The sequence below is a fragment of the Rhamphochromis sp. 'chilingali' genome (assembly GCF_963969265.1).
Source record: "Rhamphochromis sp. 'chilingali' genome assembly, chromosome: 2".
Taxonomy (NCBI): domain Eukaryota; kingdom Metazoa; phylum Chordata; class Actinopteri; order Cichliformes; family Cichlidae; genus Rhamphochromis; species Rhamphochromis sp. 'chilingali'.
The window spans coordinates 58,982,478-59,003,095 of record NC_137930.1 but is presented as its reverse complement, the minus strand read 5'-3'; the positions used below and the strand labels follow the sequence as shown (position 1 = coordinate 59,003,095).

Genomic DNA, 20,618 nt, shown 5'->3' with positions numbered 1-20,618 from the left:
TGTGTGTGTGTGTGTGTGTGTGTGTGTGTGTGTGTGTGTGTGTGTGTGTGTGTGTGTGTGTGCGCACATTCATGTTTGAATAAGTGCATTCCGGCGGAAATCACTGATCTAGCAGGTGCGATTTCTACTCTCCCATGGTGTCTTGTTATGGTCTTAATCGGGGCGTGGGCAGCATTTTAACACCAGTTGATGTTACGTAGAATAAGAATATGTTGCATTATTGATGATTAATATTTAACACACAATTCAAGTAGGATAAAGGGCTCGTTGTGTTATCATCTGCATGTTCCTCGGTGGAGTTAAATACTACAGTCATGTGTTATGAGGCATATGATTTTTTTCTCTCTCAAGTAATTCCAGAGCTGATCCAGTGCTTCTGTTGAAGAGAAAAAATATAGCCTCGGGACCACCATTTATTACAGTTTATGATGTTCAGTTTAGCAGCATTCAGACCAATAAGAGTTAACAAGACATTTATGAAATAACTAATGAATTACTGCATCTGGGGACAGCAGAGATACAGCAGTTCTCGGGTAAATATAGAATCGGCTCATCCTGTGCTTGCAGTTGGTGCAGTGTCCTCTTTACGCAGGTTACCACATGTGTGTCAGAGGAGCAGAGGGATCTTTTAAGGATGACAGAAAACTTGTGTAAAGTGATCTGCTCGGGGAAACCCTGGGGCTGATTAAAATGGAGCTGAAGGAATGATAATAAGTCTGAAATATCAGAGTTCAGATGGTGTGAGAGATTGTGGTAGATATGCTGTGTTGCTTTAGAAGACGCTCACTGAACCATTAATGGAATACAACAGATTTTTAGGTCACAACAAGGGGGGAAAAAACTGGTTCCTCAGCCCTGTGTTTACAATCTCAATGAATGTGTGTAACATGTCTGCTGTGTTAGCGTGCCTCTCTACCATGGCGTTGACCCCCTGCTGGTGCTCCGCTACTGTTGCAGCCTTGTTCCTTGAGTTGTTTGAGGCCTGTAACAACAGGAAAACAAAAGCATTTTTTTCTAAGCAGGGGGCACCTAAGTGGGCCACACTAGTGCGCCCCACATTTATGTCCCCGTCTGTCCAAACTGAAGGAGAGAGTTGTCTGCAGCCTCAAAAAAGAAGGGGGGAAACATGCCCGCTCTTTCTAAACTGTGTCTTTATATCTCCCCTGACTGTTGGTAGCCACGGGCTTTCACAAAGGAGACTATTGTTTGTTTGGTGGGGAGAAAGCATGGGCATTTTGTTTCAATCAATTCTGGAAGTCTTATGTTTAACATGGTGGGGGCTTAGCACGCTTCCTGTAGCTGGAAGCAGTCTTGTTCCCTGTGTCCATTTCCCAGCCTCTGCACTGGCATCTGTTCTCTCTGCCCTCTGTGTCGACTTCTGAATGCTCCGGGTTTATAGTGTGTTCACACCTGTGGAGGTTTTCTTTTTGATTAAGCTGCAGCTTTTGGTGTCATAGCAGGACAAGCTATACGAGCTGAAAGTGTGTTCAAATGTAGTTTTTGTGCTTTGTGCCCAACATAAAAAACCCGCCCCCAGATCTTTCTCCATCTTCCCGTAAGTCCCAAATAAACCCTCCTGCCTCATGCTTGCTAACCACTGCAGCGTCTTTGAGTCCTCTTGCAGCGCTTTGATGACACTTCACCTCTCCTATATGCACTGACTCCTCCTTAATCCGACTTAGAGCTAATCTATCGCCGAGGGATGTGATCCGGCACTAAACACTAGGTTTGATTGTCGCAGAGCAGGGGAATCTCAGCCCTTAGTCACTGTCCCTCATCACGCATAGAATGCATGTCTTGATCATTTTTGTGTTTTAAATCTCCCTAAAAAGCCGCATCCCTCTGCTGCATGTCTAGTTTAAAACACTAAAAAAACAGTCTGATTCTTCTTCTTTTTACAGCGCATATTTTTATATTAAGCAATTATTTCCCAATATGCCTCCTCTTATTGTCTCCCTTTGTGGCTCTCTCTCTTTTTTTAGTTTTCTTTTGCTTTAATAATCTTTTGGTTTCATTACTGGAAAAAGAAAAAGCCCAGCTGTAGCTGTCCTCTAGTGAAAATGTCAAACCCAGAGTTTTACAATAACACGATGAAGCACGATACGCCAGACAAAACTCCTCATTTGGCATGTGTTAATTAGGAAGGACTTGCTCAAGTCCGAGAGCCTAGGAAAGAGAGGAAAAAGAAAACTTTATGGCTTATATGCAGATTCTGCTTCATGCTTACAGACCACACGCTGACCCATCGGGGAGCACTTTAACGATAAACAAGTGTGATGTGGCAGTGGTGCTTCGTTTGAGAGTCATACAAGCCATGTACCTGCCACACAAGTTGGAGGAAACTCTCTCTCTCACACACACACACCTCTGTCTAGAAATGTAGATAAAATTAGCAAAGCTTCCACACTACATGCTTTAATCGTTCTTTCATCTTTCTTTCGTTTTCTTGCTCCCTCCTTCCTCTTCTCTCTTCCCTCCTGAAGCTGCTGAGGTCCCTAAAAGGGGCAAAGAAAGTTGAGTGTATTTGTGTGTGTGGGATGGGGGGGAAGAGAAGGAGAGACGGGGAGAAGGAGGAGGAGGAAGAACTGAACTCTCCACCCACCCTGAAAAGAGGAGGTGAAAAAATGGGGATAGAAGCATGATGTCACAGGCAGCCAATAGGAAGTGTGGGCTGGGGACTGTTTAAGGCCTGTCAGCTGTCCTGCTCCATCCACATAGGCAGTGTGAGGTCAGGCACAGCTTTATCCATCCTCTGCCCCATGTCTGGTCACCGGTCTCTAGCTTCTGACCTTTGAGTCCACGCTCTATGTATGGCATATGAAGGTCCTGAAGCGAGGTCTCACTTAATGCTCTAGCTGAACTGCCATTGAAACACTGCCCCAAAACCAAATATGGTACAGATTAGGTGGAGAGCTGCAGTTTGTCATTTTGTATTGTTTCCACACGCTCTTTATCATGACTACTGTTTGTGTTCGAGGCCAGAAGTGAATGGGGGACTTGCGTCATGGTAAAATCCGATTAACACCGAAACTTAGGTTACAAATGAGGAGCTACGTCTGCGTTGAGCCTGTGAGAGAAACTTGCTGAAAGTGACGTAACCCACAGTTTGTTCAGAGACTTGTAAATAGTAGTTCATTCCCGCTGCAAGGCTTTGTGCAACTGGCATGATGTTGGGTGTTGCTGTTACTCAATTACTAATAAGGATAAACCTTAACAAGTCCATTGTTGACGACACTGTAGTGGTCCTTTAGTGTCGTTCGTGGCTTTACGTTGACATGGTAAGCCACCCTTTTGGGCTTATTGTCATTTTAAGACACATGGATTTAATGGGATGTTTAAGGTAAAGTAGCCCTTATTTATGATATCCAGTCACACCCTTTTGATGTGAAAGGATCGAGTGAGAATGAGCTAATTGCTGAATGCTGCCAAACATTTCCCGTCACCGGTCCTGTTTGGCCTTATCAGCGTGCATGTCAGTAGTAAGTGCCTCTATTCTTCTGTGTTGTTCAACTGTTTATGAGGAAAACTGCAAACCTTTAACTCCTTGTGCCAAAAGGAAATGTTCAAAACAAGCACGAGGTTTGTGTGTATTCTACTGGATCAGTACAATACTGTTTTACTGTGACATCATCTGGGACTGTGGTATCTTATCAGGCCATTACACTTGAAAGACCTAGCCTTAAGTCTCAGTGCAGGCTCTCTAGATAAAGAGAGTGATTCATCCTAACTCTGGTGCTTGTCCTTTGTTTTTCTGTGCATGAACACTCAAGAATTCTGCTCAACTTGATTGCAACTTGTACAAGCAGCACTAAAATTCAGGAGTGTTTTAAAGGTGTTTATTAAAGTTTAGATTGGAGTGGGTTGGAATATGTTGAGAATCAAGATTGGTCCATATGGCTGGAAGTTCTGTCTGGTGGCATGTGGGTACATAGCCAGGTTTTAAACTGTGCCTGCAAACATCCAGCGCTTGAGCCAAAGGAAGCACCAAGTTGTTCATTTTATGACCAGCTATGTTGTTTTTTTTTCCAGTGTTGCGAAATAAATCTGTAACGATTCATCTTACAGTGTATACATGTAACTAACAGCTATGAAGACAATCACTTAACAGGAGGGATTAGAGTGCAATGCGGGCTCTTACTAACCCTGACCAGTCACTCGGCTTGCAAAACAGTTAGTCAACAGAGGAGTGCCAGGAAACGCACTGTATTTAATGAAAGAGATCTGGGAAGGCAGGTATTTTTAGAAGGCACCTTTAGTAAGAGGAAACACCTCAGAACCTCTGAAAAAATGCCCAACTTCTCTGCAAAGTTTCTCTTTCCATCCTTAATGTCTATCTAAGGACCTTATTTAGCTTGTTAAGTTCAGTGCCTGCAGCTGAAACATTTCTGTAAATCTCTGTGAAGTCTTCATGACCAGATCAACTTTAGACATGTCAGGCGAAGCACTTACTTGCCAACCATTAGGTACGAGTCACACAGTCAGTTTTTGCAATAATGCCTTCTTTAGATTTGTCAGTGCAGCTGAATGTGCTTTTAATTTGAACTCCCCCTCTGAGTCATGACAACCACTAGATGTGAGTCTTGAGGATAATTTGGAGAGCTGCTGGAGAGGCTCATCTTCATGGCTACAAAAAACACTCCAGGGGTGATGAGCTGGGACTGTGGGGCTATTAGTCGACTAGAAGTCAGGCCCACAGGGATTCAGAAGGTCAGCTTTGATACAGAGAAAGGCCCCACTATTTGACTTCCATCTAATATTCTTTTCTAATGAAACTGGGGAAATTACTAAAACTACTATTTGTTATCGAAACAGTTGCCAATTAATTTTCTGTCACTCTAACTGACCTGTCCTGTCAACCATGCATTAACTGCTTCAAGCTAGAATTACAAGATAGAAGAAGGTTATGGTGTTCAAACACCGAATTATTTAACATGGGTGCATCTCTAACTTTAATATAAAGACCTCGATTAACTAAATGTTTGGGCTTTTTACTGTTCAATGATTAGTTAGAATGAGGATTTTGCCTGGTAACATCCGAATGCATAGAATATATTAATCTGTGTGGTAAAATGTCACTTTTGAAGGATATTCTTACTCACTTTTTCCATTGTTTTAGCACTTTAATAGCTTTCAGGCCGTCCTCTGTCTCTACAGTGATAAAAACAAAGTTCTTACATATGGTGCTGCATACCTGTGTCTTTTTAGTGGGTGCAATCAATCAACAACAAAGCAACAACAACAACAACAACAACAGCTGCAGATTGGGCCAAGGCCCGAGGGCCTAAAGAAGGTGTGTGTGTGTGTACGGGCGCATGTGTGCGTGCCTGTGTGTTGTTGTTGTGACTGAGCTCGAGTGAGGGGAAATACCACGCATGCCTGAACACACAGACCAGCACATAGTTGTGTGAAAAACACATTGCTGTTCTTTAGAGGGCATGGGAGTGGAAAAGACCCAGAATCAGTGGGACAGGGAGAAATGGGCTCACACACACCTTTGTGCGCAGGCCCGAACAGAGATTTAGGCAAGCTCATCTGAGCCAGCTGTCTGCACGAGAAAATCGCATCATGATGCCGTGCAGCGTTCCTCTTCCAAACAAAACCCCCTCTGATCAGCGAAACGGTCGATCTTGCCGAACGTGCGCAGCCAGACACAATCTGCCTGAAAAAGTATTTAAAAAAGAAAAAACAAAACCTCTTTAGATTAGATCGTCCCAGCACTTAAGACTCTATCGCTGTAGGAGTGAGACCGCACTGGAATCTCTGATGCGGTTTGCCTTTGGCTGTGAGCAGAGGAAGCATCCTCTCTCCAGCCGCTCGGGCTGATGTGCTTTAAACAAGTGTCTGGAGTGATCCACTGGGGGCTCCCGGGGAGGATCGGGTTGCCGGATGAGGATGTGGCCTGATTGAGCTCAGGGAGATGGGAGGGTCAGCCTGGGATCTGGACTTAAACAGGCCCTGATAGGCCCTGCTGTTTGCTACTGTACAGTTGAGCTACCTTGCAGTCTGCTTTCAGAGCTGGTAACCTGAGCTCAAATGCCTTGACTGTGCACAGACAGGCTGTGCATCCCCCCAGTGCAGTGGATCACTGTAGCGTGCAGTCGAGTGAATGCTTTCATAAATGGAGGTGATATAGAGATACATTTAATTACGTCCTGATGAAGCTACGACCCCATTTATAACGTAAAGCAGCACCGGCGGTGTGATTGACGCCTGATGTGCACGGCTTCTATCCTAACAGCCTTCATAGGCAGTCACAGCAAAGTATGTGGTGGTTGTGTTCTTTTTATGAATGTGCAATATTTTCAAAGCGCACATTTTGTGTTAATTATAATGTATTTGTATGGTTTTGTTTCAAACTGACGCGTTTTTAAAATCACTGCCAGTTTAAATGTTACCTATTACATCCTGAAAGGTTGTCCCACCTTCCGCGTAGCCCAGCCAGGTTTGTTATTTACGAATGTTCCACTAAAGGGTCTGTTCAGGTTTTTCCTTAACTTATGGTTTCTCTAAATCTGTGGAAAGGTCATGCTTAATCACTATGGTTACGACTCCCCCTCCCAGTGCCTGCTCAAGAGAGGACTTGTTTACCATCTCTGCTCCAGACTCAATAACATGTCAGTCATCTGGAAAAGAACCTCCCCTCCCAGCTGCTATTGGTCCAGCAGACAGCTAACAGTGTAAACCCTACCCACCTATATTCGGCACCCCCTCCTTCTCCCCTGAGCCCCACTGTGAATAATGAATGATTTCCTAGCTGTCTGTCGGTCTTCCTACTTATTCTAAATGACTCCGGGAAGACGCACTGAACTTTGATGTGCAGAATGACTTAAAGAATGAAACATTGTTTGTTGGATAATTTGAACGTTTCGGCATGACTGCACCTGGTTGGTTTAGGGTTAGTGTAACATTTTACCGCATTACTTATATTTTCACGCGTACTTCATCTTCAGAGGTGGCAGTGGCCAGCTGGCTGTAAACATGTCACCAGCCTTCCAGTGTAAACAGTGTAGTAGTCTACTTGCACAGTGTGCTCTCCGGCAAACAAGACATGACTCGCATTCAGATGAGGAGAATTGCTGCACTGCAATCCTCTTCCTCTCAAGTAATGCACCAGTTTGAACCAATAACATTGAACCTTCTCACCCATCAGACAGACACACAAACACACCCTAGTTGTGGAAGTTGTTAATAGGGATTAACATTCTCCTTGTTGAATTCTCCGTAGCCTGGAACATTCTGCAGATTCTTCTCATAGCCCGGCAGCTGGATAATACCTTTAGAACAAAAACTAAACTTGTCAGCCTGTCTCCCTATTAGCAATGCTTCCTCCCCCTGCTGCTGTATTTAATGGTGACTATAGCCAGGGCCTCGCCAGCTCCTCAGAAGTAGATTCCTCTGTGCGGATTGTTGTGCCATTTACTACTAATGAAACGAACCTGGCCACTCCTCGTGTCGCAGCGGTCTGGTGAACAGCGGGGGTAGGCTGTTGGTTGGCTCCGATGTTTGACCAGACAGTGTTTGCGGAGGGAGAGAGGAGGGTTGTGTAAGTACTGTGAGAGAGGAACAACATTATAAGGTCCCCTAACCCAACAATCAGCAATCTGACTTTTCTGCAGGGAGGTGGGGGTGGGATTTGCAAGTTTTGAAAAGGTTACTTAATGCAGTGTGTTCTCAAAAAGGGTCAAATCCAGACCTGCTGATGCTCCTGATGCATTTTAGTTCATATTAAACATTTACCCGGGGGACTACAAGGATGATGACAACTTATCTTAAGAGGAGACCCTTGTTAGGTAGTCCCTTTCCTTTGAAGTAGTGGAAACCTACATTACCCAGCATAGCTATGTGTAGAGAGCAGCAGCGTGGAAATAGGGCTGCATTACGACCATCTATAAATAGGGGATTGTATCCTTGATACCACGGGTTGTTTGGTCACGCAGTGAAACCGGGTCGACTTATATGGATTTAAGACAGTTACTCCCCCTCCTCGTCTCTGTCTGCTTTCCTCTGTAGGAAGGTATGCATGTTTGGGATTTTTTCTTCATTGAGGAGTTGTTTAAAATGATGCAGAAAGAAGCTCCAATAAGGCTCATTAGAGTTTGCTTTGGCTGCCCCCTTTTGGTAGGATTCCAAGAAAATGAAGCCACGCTGTGTTTTTTTTCTTACTAAATGTGCAGCACCAGTTGGCCTGCTCTGGCATACTAGAGTCAGCATCATGTTTCTAATCAAATCATAGCTGCTACATGCGAGTATGTGAGTGTGTTGGCATTTGATGCTGTAGTTTAAAAAAAAGATCTTTGGTATTTGTACTGGACCCAATCCAAAACAGTTAGATACACTATTGGTGAAAATATACAGTTTGTGAAGGAGCCGCTCGACTCCTGTCGTCACAGAAAATGTGCGTAGAGGAGGATATACATAGCATTATGGCCTTTCCCACGCTGAGTATTATACTCATGTCATCATGCAAATACTTGTTGTGGTGGTGCAGTATAGAACTATAATTATGATTACGAATTATAATGTGGCATGTAATTAAACTAATGATTTAAATACGCTGTTCAGTAGCTTTCTGGTCATATAACTCATTCAAATTTTAGTGATTCCAGTACTTCAAATGCTTGAATTTTTTTTGTCATTAACTACTGAAACAACCAATATGTGGCCCATAATAAGAACACTTATTGAGAATAGGTTCTTGTTTTTTTAAAAAGAAAAAACACATTTCTTAAATTTTTGTAACTAACTTAAAAATATTAAAGTGAAGGGAGATTTTGTAAATGAAAAAATGGGAATTCTAAATTGATTATTTTTATTTATTTATTTAAAATGGAATATCTGTGTAGGCATACATACTTTTACTTGCACATTGCAATGATGATCAGAACACCTCTTTCCAATCAGTTTAACAAAGGTAAAGACCTAAAGGTTTATTAAAGAAGCTATAATTTAGTGATGGAGATTTCATACAACTGTGTGCATTACCTCCTTCAAAGAATATTGCTGATAATTTTTGTTTTGATAATATAAGAAAGATGTATTTGAGAAACCTTGCAGAAATGAAAGTCTCAGACTGAGTATGCATTTATTCCGCAGCAGTGCTGATCTGTACCGTGAACCGTTTCAACCTGCACAGATGTTTTGTGAAGCAAGGGGAAGTACCCTTCCAGAGATTAGCCCAACACAAGGGTTTAATTTTCTTTACTGATTAACAAATTGAACACAAATGAAACGCAATGCACCCAAACCTGCCTTTAATTTAAAATCAAATAAACAAGCGGAGCAGAGAGTCCTTTTCTGCAGTGTACACAAATATTCACATATCTACATGCATGCTAACACGTTGGACACACATGTGCACTCTTCATTCAGACAATGGCGTGTGTTACGAGGAAGGCTGAAACAATATGAATGAAGTAATTTGTGTATTGTCATGGCTGTGCGAATTTTAATAATAATATAAAAATAACACATAAAACATATTGATGGCGTGTGTGTACTCGTGTTTTCTTTAAGCTCTGACTGCATGGAGAAATCACAGTTCCTCTGCCTCATTTTTTCACTTCATTTTATGCAAAGAAATTTATCTTGTAGTCAAAAGCACAACAATAAATGGTAAACCCTTACGTTCTCAAAATCTAAATAACAAACGTCTGTGGAGGCCGCAAAAAGCATTGCTCTTTCCAAATAGTTTCTATGTAAATTAGGCAGATTTAAGAAACGGCGATAAATAACAATTAACAAAAAACAATAGATTTATTATCTGTTACAGAGGGCAGCTTCCCCCCCCCCAAGTGACTCCTCAGCTGCTATTTGTATAAAGTACAGTGTCACCAGGCCTTTCACAACCACACAGATTCCCACAGACACAGACACACACAGTCCAGGTGTTTTGTCTATGGAAGTAGGCTTATCTAAAACTAGGGCACCCCTGTGTCTCATGATTAGCTAGCGGTGGGAAACGTCTGCTTTCTTCTCTTTACATCTGTTTTTCCTGAGGAGACTTTCTGTGAATAGGCTACAGCAAAAAAAATAAATGCTTTTGAACATTAAAAACAGACGTTTCCTTTTGCTTTTGCTGTTTTTCATATGTCACTGTTCATTTAGAGTAAGACAGATGGGATTAACACAAGTACTTAGGAAGACTACATACAAGCAAAGATCGGGGTTTTGTAGTGTGTTCTTAGCTGAATGAGTACTTTCTCATAACTGTAGTCTTTCCTGCATCAAAGTTTGGACTTGGAAACACTTATTCTCTAGTGATGACGACTCGTATATTAACCGTCCCGTTTCAAGCTCAGTCAGATAAATCTGACTAACTGTCTGTCCTTCCAAGCAATGGGAAAATGCCGCGCTTTATTGATAACATATTGTTTGCTGCTTGGTTTCTGAGTGATGCCCAAAAAACAGTGACTATTATTCATGGGGCTCGAGCTTAATTCGAAACACCCTGCACAATCATTTTCTGTGGGAAGTGATTCTTTGTTAGACGCTGTAATAGAAAGGGTGTGATTCTCTTCCACCATGACAGAATATTTGAAAGTAAAAGAATGCATTGTTCTTGCCTAAAACCAAGCACAGCAGGCCCAAGAAGTCAAATATCTCCTCCTTATCTCCTCCTTTTAATGCGATGTCTAACTTTTTTTTGCTTTTCAATTGGGTGTCTTGCTATTTCTCTTCCTACATCCGGCTTTCCATGTATATGGATGGAATGATGCTTTCTGCAGACCTGTGTATATGGAACATTATCCTTGCATACTTTCTTTGTTTAGGGTGTTCTCAAGCCATTCTATATGTCTGACACTTACTTACCGTGTCTTTCTCTGTCTCTGTCAGTTTGCCCGAAACAATGTAGGCTTGCCTGTACGGACAAGGGGGAGTGTTGCCACAACCAGTGCCTCGGTAGCTGCACCGAACCCAACAATGACATGTCCTGCTCCGCCTGTCTCCACTACTACCACGAGGGTCGGTGTGTCCCAAACTGTCCCCCGGGCACCTACAAGTTTGAGGGCTGGCGCTGCATTACCATGGAACTGTGCGCTCAAGTGCATCTGGCCAGCGATTTTCACTTTGTCATCCACGATGGAGAGTGTATGCTCGACTGTCCCTCTGGCTTCACACGTAACGAGACTAATCGGTAAAGATGAATCCTTTATTCTTACTTTAGGCCCTGATCATTTGGAAATACCATGGTAACATATACGTTAACGTAAATACATTCACATTATATTAAGTGTTTTCCAGGCTTGCCCATCATTCTTAATACTCTGTATTTGAATTTGTAAGGGAACAAATTAACAAATTAACCTGACTGCTATCAAAAGGAGAGCCACAGGTCTTGGTATTGTTTCTGAAGTAGATGCATGTTTATTCTGCAGTGCCCACATACACTAAAGCACTGTGCACTTAGGCATAATGAATCTATTTGCATGAAGTATCCTTCAGCTGAACTTCACCTGACCTCGGCTCTTCAAAAACTTCCTTTCTGCAAAACTGGAAGTGCTAGAGGTTTTAGAGTATGCGGGCTATTAATGTTTCAAGGTTTTTCCCAGACTACTTAGAAAGTGTAAAATGTGCTCAACACTTGCCACTGGTAGATTTTACAGGCTAGCAAAAAAAAGGTATTAAGAAGAGACTTGGCTTGAGTGTCCTAAAACTTCCTGTACTTAACATCTCCCAACCAAGGATATATATATATATATATATATATATATATATATATATATATATATATATATCTCGAAAGAGAGAGAGGGGAATAAAAACACCCTTTTTGTCCCGTTTTGTCTCTTTCGGATTTGTATGTCTGTAAAGTTTCCATGCAGCCTTTCTGCTGCCGGATATTTTTTTGGCCATACGACTGCTGCTCTGTCTCTGAGGTCAACACAATGAGTCACTCTCTCACGAAACCGAGTTCAGTCAAGGGCCCATAAAAGATTAAACTCTCCGTGTGAGAGGTGACCTTGTATCATGCACTGAAATTATTTGCATGAATTCTCTGGAATGCTTGGGAGCTGGGGAGTGAGCAAATTTTTTTCAGGGCGTGGTAGAAAAAGTTTTTCTCTGTATTTCTGACACTTTGTTTTTTTGTTTAGTTTTTTCACATGGCTCTTCTTGCTCATTCACCCCTATATTTGCTTCTTCTTTATACAGTATGCTATGCAGTGCTTGTAATGGCCCGTGTGATAAGGTCTGCAGATCCACTGTCATCGATTCTGTGAATGCTGCCGAGTTCCTGCAGGACTGCACCGTCATCGATGGCAATCTGGACATCAATATCCGCCGTGGAAGTGAGTGCAGCTCTGTACAATGAACATTCCTCTTAGAAGCACATGTACTTTACATTTTGGTGTGGACTTCACTACACTGCTATGCTGCAGCTAAGCAAACTATAGCTTTGTACACTTAAAATGATGAGTGTGAGCCAGTGAATTATTTAACTTGGCCAGAATCTGCTACATGGTACTTAATAGTAAACTTTTACTGTCTACACTCACTATACTACAGCTTGTTGCACTTGACTTCCCTACATTTATTATGTTTGGAGGTATAGTAAAAGCAGAAGGGCCGGGTGGAGCAACATCACATGTGCTTTTTTGCACTCTAACCCAGTTATCACATTATGTTATAATCCTGTTTATTTGTTCAGTTGATAGAGTGGCTCAAAGGTAATCCCTGTATATGATAAAGATTAATCCGTTATGTGTTCATTGGCAGATTTGGATGAAGACCAAATTGGTTATCACAGTAGCAATAGATTTTCTTTATAGCTTTTTTGTATTTTTGTGTGACCAAATGTGTTTTGTTTTTCTTTGTTAAATCTCTTGTCCTCAGATAATATAGCCCCCGAGCTTGAGAGATTCATGGGATTGATCCAGACAGTGACGGGCTATGTTAAGATTCGACACTCCGACGCTCTTGGCTCGCTGTCCTTCCTCAAGAGCCTACGTTACATCAAGGGGCAGGAACTCATCGACAAGTAAGGCTCGTCTGCACTTTTAGGCTGTGGTAGCATGCACGTGCGAAGCGAGAGGGAATTAGAGGACAAGAGTGGATCGGAGCCAAGCAGCAAGCATACTGCTTTACATCCATAGATGTCAAACTAACCTCTTGTTGATAAGAATGCTTTTTGCAACACTTTTCACAGATATCGCAATATCCTTATAAAATGTCATGCACAAAGGCTAGATAAGTGACTGTGGCTACTAAGGCAACACATATTTTACAGACAAGGAAGTTAAAAAATACAAATCAAGTTAAAACAACTCAGTCTGAAGCAGGAGCGCTAAACATAACACCAGAAGCAGCCCGGATACAAAGGAGAGTATAAATTTTTTGACTTACTATTGGATTTTCATACGTTTTATGGCTTTTTCTGCCGATAAAGACCTCCCCCACAGCCATTTATACCTTATCAGAATAGTCAGGTGTTAGTTAAAGAATTAAATGACAGAAAATGTTCCTTTTTTTCCACTGTCTATAGAAATCACAGTTTTAAAAATGGAAATGTTTAATCAATCAAGAAAAACAATGCTTACAGGAAATACAGGAAGCAAGCTAGTAGAACGTTTTCTGGGATCTGTTATTTATCATGTATAAAACCTAAGATGTGCTGTTGAAATTGCATCTCTATATCTTACGTTAAGATATCTCAGAGATTAGATGTGTAGATGAACTTCTTTGTACTGACAGGAATGCAAGTTTCACTCATCCGGCCCACTTAGGATCAGGCGGTATGCGGGCCTTTAAAATAAGTTTGACTTCGCTGGTCTAAAGAGAGCTGCTATGATAAGTTTCAAATAATGGGGTAGACTTCCATACAAATATGCCTGAAAGACAAAATCTCAGTTTTTGGGTTGTTTTTTTTTTGCACTCTTGGCTCCGTATGACGCCTGAGGGAACAGCTGTGATTAATATGGTAATAAAACCCCGCCCACCAGAAGCAGCTAATCAGACTAACGTTGGCTTAAATGGAAAGTGACCTTAAAGGGAAACGAGATAAAATGACTCAGTTTATTATTATTATTATTATTATTATTATCATCTGTTCCAGTAGAGTGCGAAAATTAATACGTTACTGTAATTTAGCACAATAGGTCAATGAAGAGATGAATTAATAATAATATTAATGAAGATAATAATGATGATAATACATTTTCAGTAAGATTTAAACAAAGTTAAATGTACAGTCCATTAGTGTCTTCACTGTGATATTAACACTAGTCCAAGATACGAGTGAAAGTTTTTTTTAGTGATGGCCAAAGGGGTCATGGGGCCTGTCGCCCTTCTTGTTATCATTTCTTCCAGGGTTAAGTTTCACCAAGGAATGCTGTTGAGGGTGGCAGGAATTCCTTTCCCTCTGGAGGTGTTCATCTGTGGTACTTGGACTGGTAGAGCTAAAAGTGTTGGCGTGACAGTTTCTGTTTTATGTCCTCGTCTGTAGTAATGGAGGCTTGTTTTCAGGGAGACACACAAAGCCGAGGCCGTAATATCCACATCTGCTGGTCCTTAGTGGGACCACCAGGTGGCAAAAAAAGCTCCTTGAACAACATTTAGGGGAACGTTATATCCTGTGAAACACTTTATGTATGGTTTTTTTGATAGAGACTATACGAGGTGCTTCTTACAGTCTTTTGATCTTTTTCTCCCAGCATGTATTCATTCTCCGCCATCAACAATCAGAATCTGAAGTACTTGTGGAACTGGACTGAGCACAACCTGACTATTAGCAGTGGACGTCTATTCTTCCGTCAGAACCCCAAACTCTGCATGTCTGAGATCTACAAGATGTGGGATAAAACTGGCATAGCTGTGAAGCCAGAGGAAGGGGATTTCCGCAACAATGGCGAAAGAGCCAATTGTGAGTAAATTCGTGTGAATTTTTGGTCCACATTCATTCAGTCATTCAGCTTGTGTGCACGTTTTTACTTTATACATATGTCTCACCGGTGGCCAGGTGAAAGCCATATCTTGAAATTCAAATCCAACATCACATCCAGCCATGTGATCAATCTGACATGGGAGCGCTACCAGCCCCCCAAAAATGGAACCCTTATCAGCTTCATCATTTACTACAAGGAATCGTGAGTACACAAAGGCTTATTATTAGCCTCTGAGCATAAAGTAATTTAGTGTCTTACTTTCATGTCAACTGTCTTTTTTTTTTTTAATGAAATTCTTTTTTTAATGTATTTTTTTCAGTCCTTTCCAGAACATCACTGAGTTTGATGGCCAGGATGGCTGTGGCTCAAATAGCTGGCACATGGTGGATGTGGATCTTCCTAAAGATAATAACAATGACCCAAATGTCAGACTTCAGCACCTCAAGCCTTGGACTCAGTATGCTATTTTTGTGAAGGCCATCACCCTGCAAGAGAGCGACAAAGATGCCACTGGAGCAAAGAGTGACATCATCTATATTCGCACACACCCATCGTGTAAGTGTGACCATCACTTTTGGTTCTGGCTTCAGTTTTACATTATTATTGTTGCGCAACTATATAAACACATGAACAACATAAAATAATCTAGTCTTTCCCCTGGTACAGTGCCGTCTGTGCCTAAAGATGCCCGTGCATATGGTAATTCCTCAACAAAGCTGGTGGTGAAGTGGTCACCTCCACTTTTGCCCAACGGCAATCTCACTTACTACCTGGTCCGCTGGCAGCGTCAAGCTGAGGATAGGGAGCTCTACCAACATGACTACTGCTCCAAAGGTCTGCACTCCTCCTTATTCTAATAAGCAGCCAATATGTCTTTATTCTCTGACCTTTCAAACCTTTCCAGTTACTTAGCGAAGGCCACTCAGTCTTTCTTGCATCGTACAAACATTATTTGTTTTTTAAACTAATCTTAATGCACAGTTAAAAGAGGACAATCACCTGGAAGAGCTTTAGCTTGCCAAAACAAAAAGCTGGCCATTGTAATTGGTAAGGTTAAATCCCACCCTTGCTAAACACTCTTTTTTCCTGGCTTTTCATTTCATATTTTCTTCAACAGACTTGAAGATCCCAATCCGAATCCCGGCGTCGGAGCTCACAGACATGGAAGAGAACACAAAGCCCACGAAGTCAGACCTAGCAGGGCCAGAAAAGGTCCTGTGCTGTGCTTGCCAGAAGACACCAGAAGAGAAGGACCGTGAGAAGGACGACCGTGTCTTCTTGAAAGTTTTTGAGAATTTCCTCCACAATTCCATCTTTCTGGCAAGGTATGTCACATCAGTGGCCTCCTTAAACCGTTTATAGGCTGTGACCTCCCTTTCAAGTGCAGACAGCTATCAGAGCACTGAATGTAATTGCCTTGTTGGGTCAATGCGAAGACTGAGGTGGTGGAACGGGTTTAATGGCTCCTCTGTGGAGCGAACAAGATCTGAGCATGACGGGTGTGGACGGACCTGACGGACGCTGAGCTGGCCCTTTTGTTGGGTGGAGCAGATGAAGGAGACATGCTGAGTAGGTTCCAAAGCCTCCTCAGCACTCATGTGGCTTTTTTATTGCCGCGGCAACGGTGGCACAGGGGTTGATGGGGTCTACCAGGCAGCAATTTGGACAAAACAAACAAACCCAGGAGAGAGACGAGATTAAAGAGTCTCGTTTGGCTACACAATAGCTGCTTATGCTTTTGTTTCCCGCAACAGGACTGACATCTGTGTTGTGTTATCATTTCACTTGCTCGTGGCTATGGATGTTTCAGTGTTCCTCTCCCACAGTTCTCGGATAGGATAGGACAGGATAGGCTGATGGATATTCATTTGTTAAAATGATGAAGTTTATTTAATTGAACAGCACTGACCTTTTACTTCGTAGTGCTGTTCATGGAATTTGATCAATATGTTTTGGAGGAAAACTGCTAAAAATTGGCTGAACTGTTATCTATCTACACCTCCTCTTCTCTCTGGCTGTGCTGATTTGTTTCAGTAGAAGTGTCTAGGAAACTGGCGGGTGGCAGGTCCCTGGCCCTCAGCGAGGAGCTCGGCCAGTGTATGCACAGCCTCTCCACTGTAACACAGCCAACATTATTACAAACCACTCTAGGGAAAATGAGGGAGTTTTTTTCTTTCTTTCTTTCTCAAAAGTTCAGGGTTTAGACCCAGGGTGAGGGAAAAGAGGGTGCATGAAAACAGAAAGAGAAAGAAAAGGAAATGTTTTCCATTCTGTCCTTCTCAACTCGGCACTTCACGCTACTCCTCCCTTGCATGCTCTCTTTGTCCGAGGCTTTTTTTTCCTCTTTTTTCTTTCCTGTAACGAAGCAGCTGCCAGGAAATGTACAGTGAATCCATCTGGAATCTAAATGAATGAGGGAAGAGCCCCATCAGCCGTAGAAGACAAGTAGAAAATAAGGAAAGCAGACTGATTTATGGGGAAAAGGAAGGGGGCTGCCTCACGATGAATACGTACAGATGAGGTGAAAAGGACTCCCTGATGTTGCCTCTTCTTCTATCAGATGTTTCACTATTATCCATGATCCTGTTGTATTGTATGAGGTGTCAACTGCTTACAATGTGCCCCACTAACCATAGAGTGAATGTGTAGTCACGGCTTTCCTCTCTGGATTCCGATGCATAAAGGTAGAGCTTTTTTAGCAGGTGAGGTCAGGGCACTGTAGTAACTACAGCTACAAAGCATGTGACAGGTAGCAGATTCTTATTTCACTGTCATTATCGCCCATACAGAAAGTCGAAGCCATAAAATGTCTGTCGCCTGCTCATTTCTTCTTCTTCTTCTTCGCTTTGATGAACGGCTACTGTCAGAGTGAATCAGTGTCACGAGTCTTTTGTCTGTAGTCTCTACCATGTTGTCAGTTTTCATGTATGTGTGATGTAGTCAGTAATAACTAAAAGGCTGGGCTTTGGTTTGCTGGACTGCAGCACTTTTAGCTGTCAGAGAGGAATGCTGACATGTCAGTGAAACTGCCTTTCCCACATTTCTGTCTTTGTCTGTGCACTCCTCTTCCTGCAGGTCGACTTGAAAATAAAACACGCATTCTGTAGCTTTCGCTTAGTTAGTTTCTTCGTTTAACATGGTAGTCTGCTGTACTGCGTAAAAGAAGAAGTCCCATCCAGCCTCCAGCATAGCTACTGCCACTGCACTAAGCTGACCACAATTACGTGTGATTTTGTTAGGGCCATTGCTCCCTGCTCCGAGGACTCAGTGAAGCGCACATAGGCAGTGCAATCGACTCCCATTCCCCAATTCACAGACTTACTTTTGTTTTAAAGTAAAACAAAAGTAAGTAAAATAAAACATGCATTCTGTAGCTTTTGCTTAGTTAGCTTCTTAGTTTAACATGGTAGTCTACTGTACTGCGTAAAAGTCTTCAATTTTATATTTTGCTAGGAAAATGGGGAAACAGGTGTAGAAGTTTATTGAAATGTGCAAACATGCAAGCTTTCTTTATAAATTTTTAAAGTCGTCTTCATGAATAGTTCTCCGGGCTTCTCCAATCTCTTAGAATTTTTGTTGTTTTTTGTTCTGTTCTTTGTCAAGCTGCAACAATCTTGAGATCCGGTTTTTGGGGAGGCCGGTCCATGACTGATCGTGTTGCACTGTGTGTTTTGCTATCCCGTATGGTTTTACTTGCATTGGCAGTGTGTTTGGGATCATTATCACTCTTTGCCTTTCTTACACGTTCAAAATGGTGTTGCATAACTTGATCATTCCACCAATTTCGACAAAATCCACGACACCACTGGCCGAAATGCTGCAGACACATCTCTCCTGACCTCCTCTGTCCATTGCTGCTCACCTGGACCTGTTGTCTTTGGCAACTAAAGAAATACGTCTTTGCTAAGTTATCTGCTATGCGTAGGAACAACACCGCTGCATCCCTCGAGCTGGGTTCTTTTATAACAATTTAATGATTCAGAGATTCGTGTTAAGTTGCTTAACAACTAAACAAAACAAAAAGTTTCTCTGAAAATGCTCAGAAAATCAGAGAAATACCAAAGAAAAAATTTGAAGGACCTTTAGAAAGAATGAAGAACTTCGACTCAATGTAACTTCTAAAAATAAAAAGCAAGTCTGGCTTCTTGGAAGCAAAATATAAAGAAATCAGAACTGAATCTTTATTGTCATTACAGCAATGAAATTGAGGTGCAATTCTCTCAGTGCAAAAGAAGAATAAAAAATAAAATAAAGAATATATATATTTATACATCTATAACAACAAACACAGTTGTTTCTGTATTGCACCACTTGCCAGTGTTGATGTAAATGCCAACGTTATAAAGAGAGAAGCGGTGGCTCAAGATTTTTGCACATGACTATAGGAACAAATTCTTTTTTCTGTGGATTTGTGGTTTCTGTTCATCTCATGAAAAAATTACAAAAAGTAGATTTTATGGATTTGAATTATTAGTCAGATTGTTAAAAACACTGTTTAATGGTGTTGTAGACCAAATAATGAATCTATTAATTATTACAAAAACAACAAATTATTAAAAAAAGTAGCTGCAGTTCTAATTCTCAGTGTACAGTTTGAGTCATTTAGTTGAAGTTGCTATTTTTCTCTGAGCTAAGCTGTCTAAACCCAGTCACTTGTTCATTGTCACATTCGGTTTTAGACAACCCCCAAACATGTCTGTGTACGAGCTTTATAAAGGGCATCAGTAACGCTTTTATCTTCTCAGTCACAGCAAGTGCTTTTTTTCTTTGTCTGTCTTATTGACCACCCTGCATCTTTCACATGTGGACAAGATGTCCTGTGGTATCTCCTACTGCTAAGGTCACAGCTGTCATCGCCTCTTTGCTTTCAATTATGATGATGTCCAGGTCTTGGCAGCTCCACCCAGTATCATATGAACTTTGAGTGAACTGAAGGCTAAACATTACTTTTCAGAGTTTAACCTTTTGGGTTTTTTTGTTTGTTTGTTTTTTATCAGGGGCATGTTGGACATTAGCGTTACTGTCTGTTTTTTGCATTTCTCTGTCAGTCAGCCTCTCAGTGATCTAATGACCTAATAAGCACAGCACAACTGGGAGTAGCAATCACTCCGTGCTTTCCATGAAAGATGTTTAGTTTGCGCAAACATTTTTTCAGGAGGTATAAACCATCACTGACATGCTACAATAAGGGTTCCAGGACATACAATGCACCTTTTTGTCTTTTGTTTCCCCAGCACTGCTCATTGAATTTTAATGATCTGTGCTACAGGTTTTATATTCAATTGTGTCTTTGTATTTCAGACCTCAAGAGCGTCGGCGCAGAGACCTTTCTGGTACAGCAAACAACACACTGTTTTATGAGGGCGGCAGAGGGAATACCACTCTCGGCGCAGGGGATAACAGTACAGATGGCATTCCTCCTAACGTAGAGTTCCCCTTCACTGAAGACAAGAGCACAACAGAGTATTTAGAGATCCCCAATCTGCGGCCCTTCACCGTCTACCGCATTGATATCCATGCGTGCAACGAGGTGGTGGGGAAGTGCAGCGCTGGAGCTTTCGTCTTCTCCAGGACCAAACCTGCAGGTTAGAAACATAGTAAAAAGCCTGCATTCAACTACCTGTTTTCAGTAATGCTGACAAATATAAAGAGAGTGCATTTCTTTTATTTACCTGAAAAAGTCACAAATATTACTTTTTCCAGTGTTTTTTGGATATCGGGCAAAAAACAGTGGAAAAG

The 20,618-nt window shown here is 41.8% G+C and overlaps 1 protein-coding gene across 1 annotated transcript in view; it reads left to right on the top strand.

The window, feature by feature from the left end:
• igf1ra (insulin-like growth factor 1a receptor) overlaps positions 1-20,618 on the top strand; it is a 75,934-nt gene that overhangs the window by 43,156 nt on the left and 12,160 nt on the right. Inside the window, exons 3-11 of the mRNA XM_080865537.1 lie at positions 10,834-11,134; positions 12,151-12,287; positions 12,832-12,976; positions 14,649-14,857; positions 14,954-15,080; positions 15,199-15,434; positions 15,546-15,713; positions 15,997-16,204; positions 20,181-20,464. Coding sequence (XP_080721663.1) covers positions 10,834-11,134; positions 12,151-12,287; positions 12,832-12,976; positions 14,649-14,857; positions 14,954-15,080; positions 15,199-15,434; positions 15,546-15,713; positions 15,997-16,204; positions 20,181-20,464 — 1,815 coding nt within the window. The remainder of the gene's footprint in view (positions 1-10,833; positions 11,135-12,150; positions 12,288-12,831; positions 12,977-14,648; positions 14,858-14,953; positions 15,081-15,198; positions 15,435-15,545; positions 15,714-15,996; positions 16,205-20,180; positions 20,465-20,618) is intronic.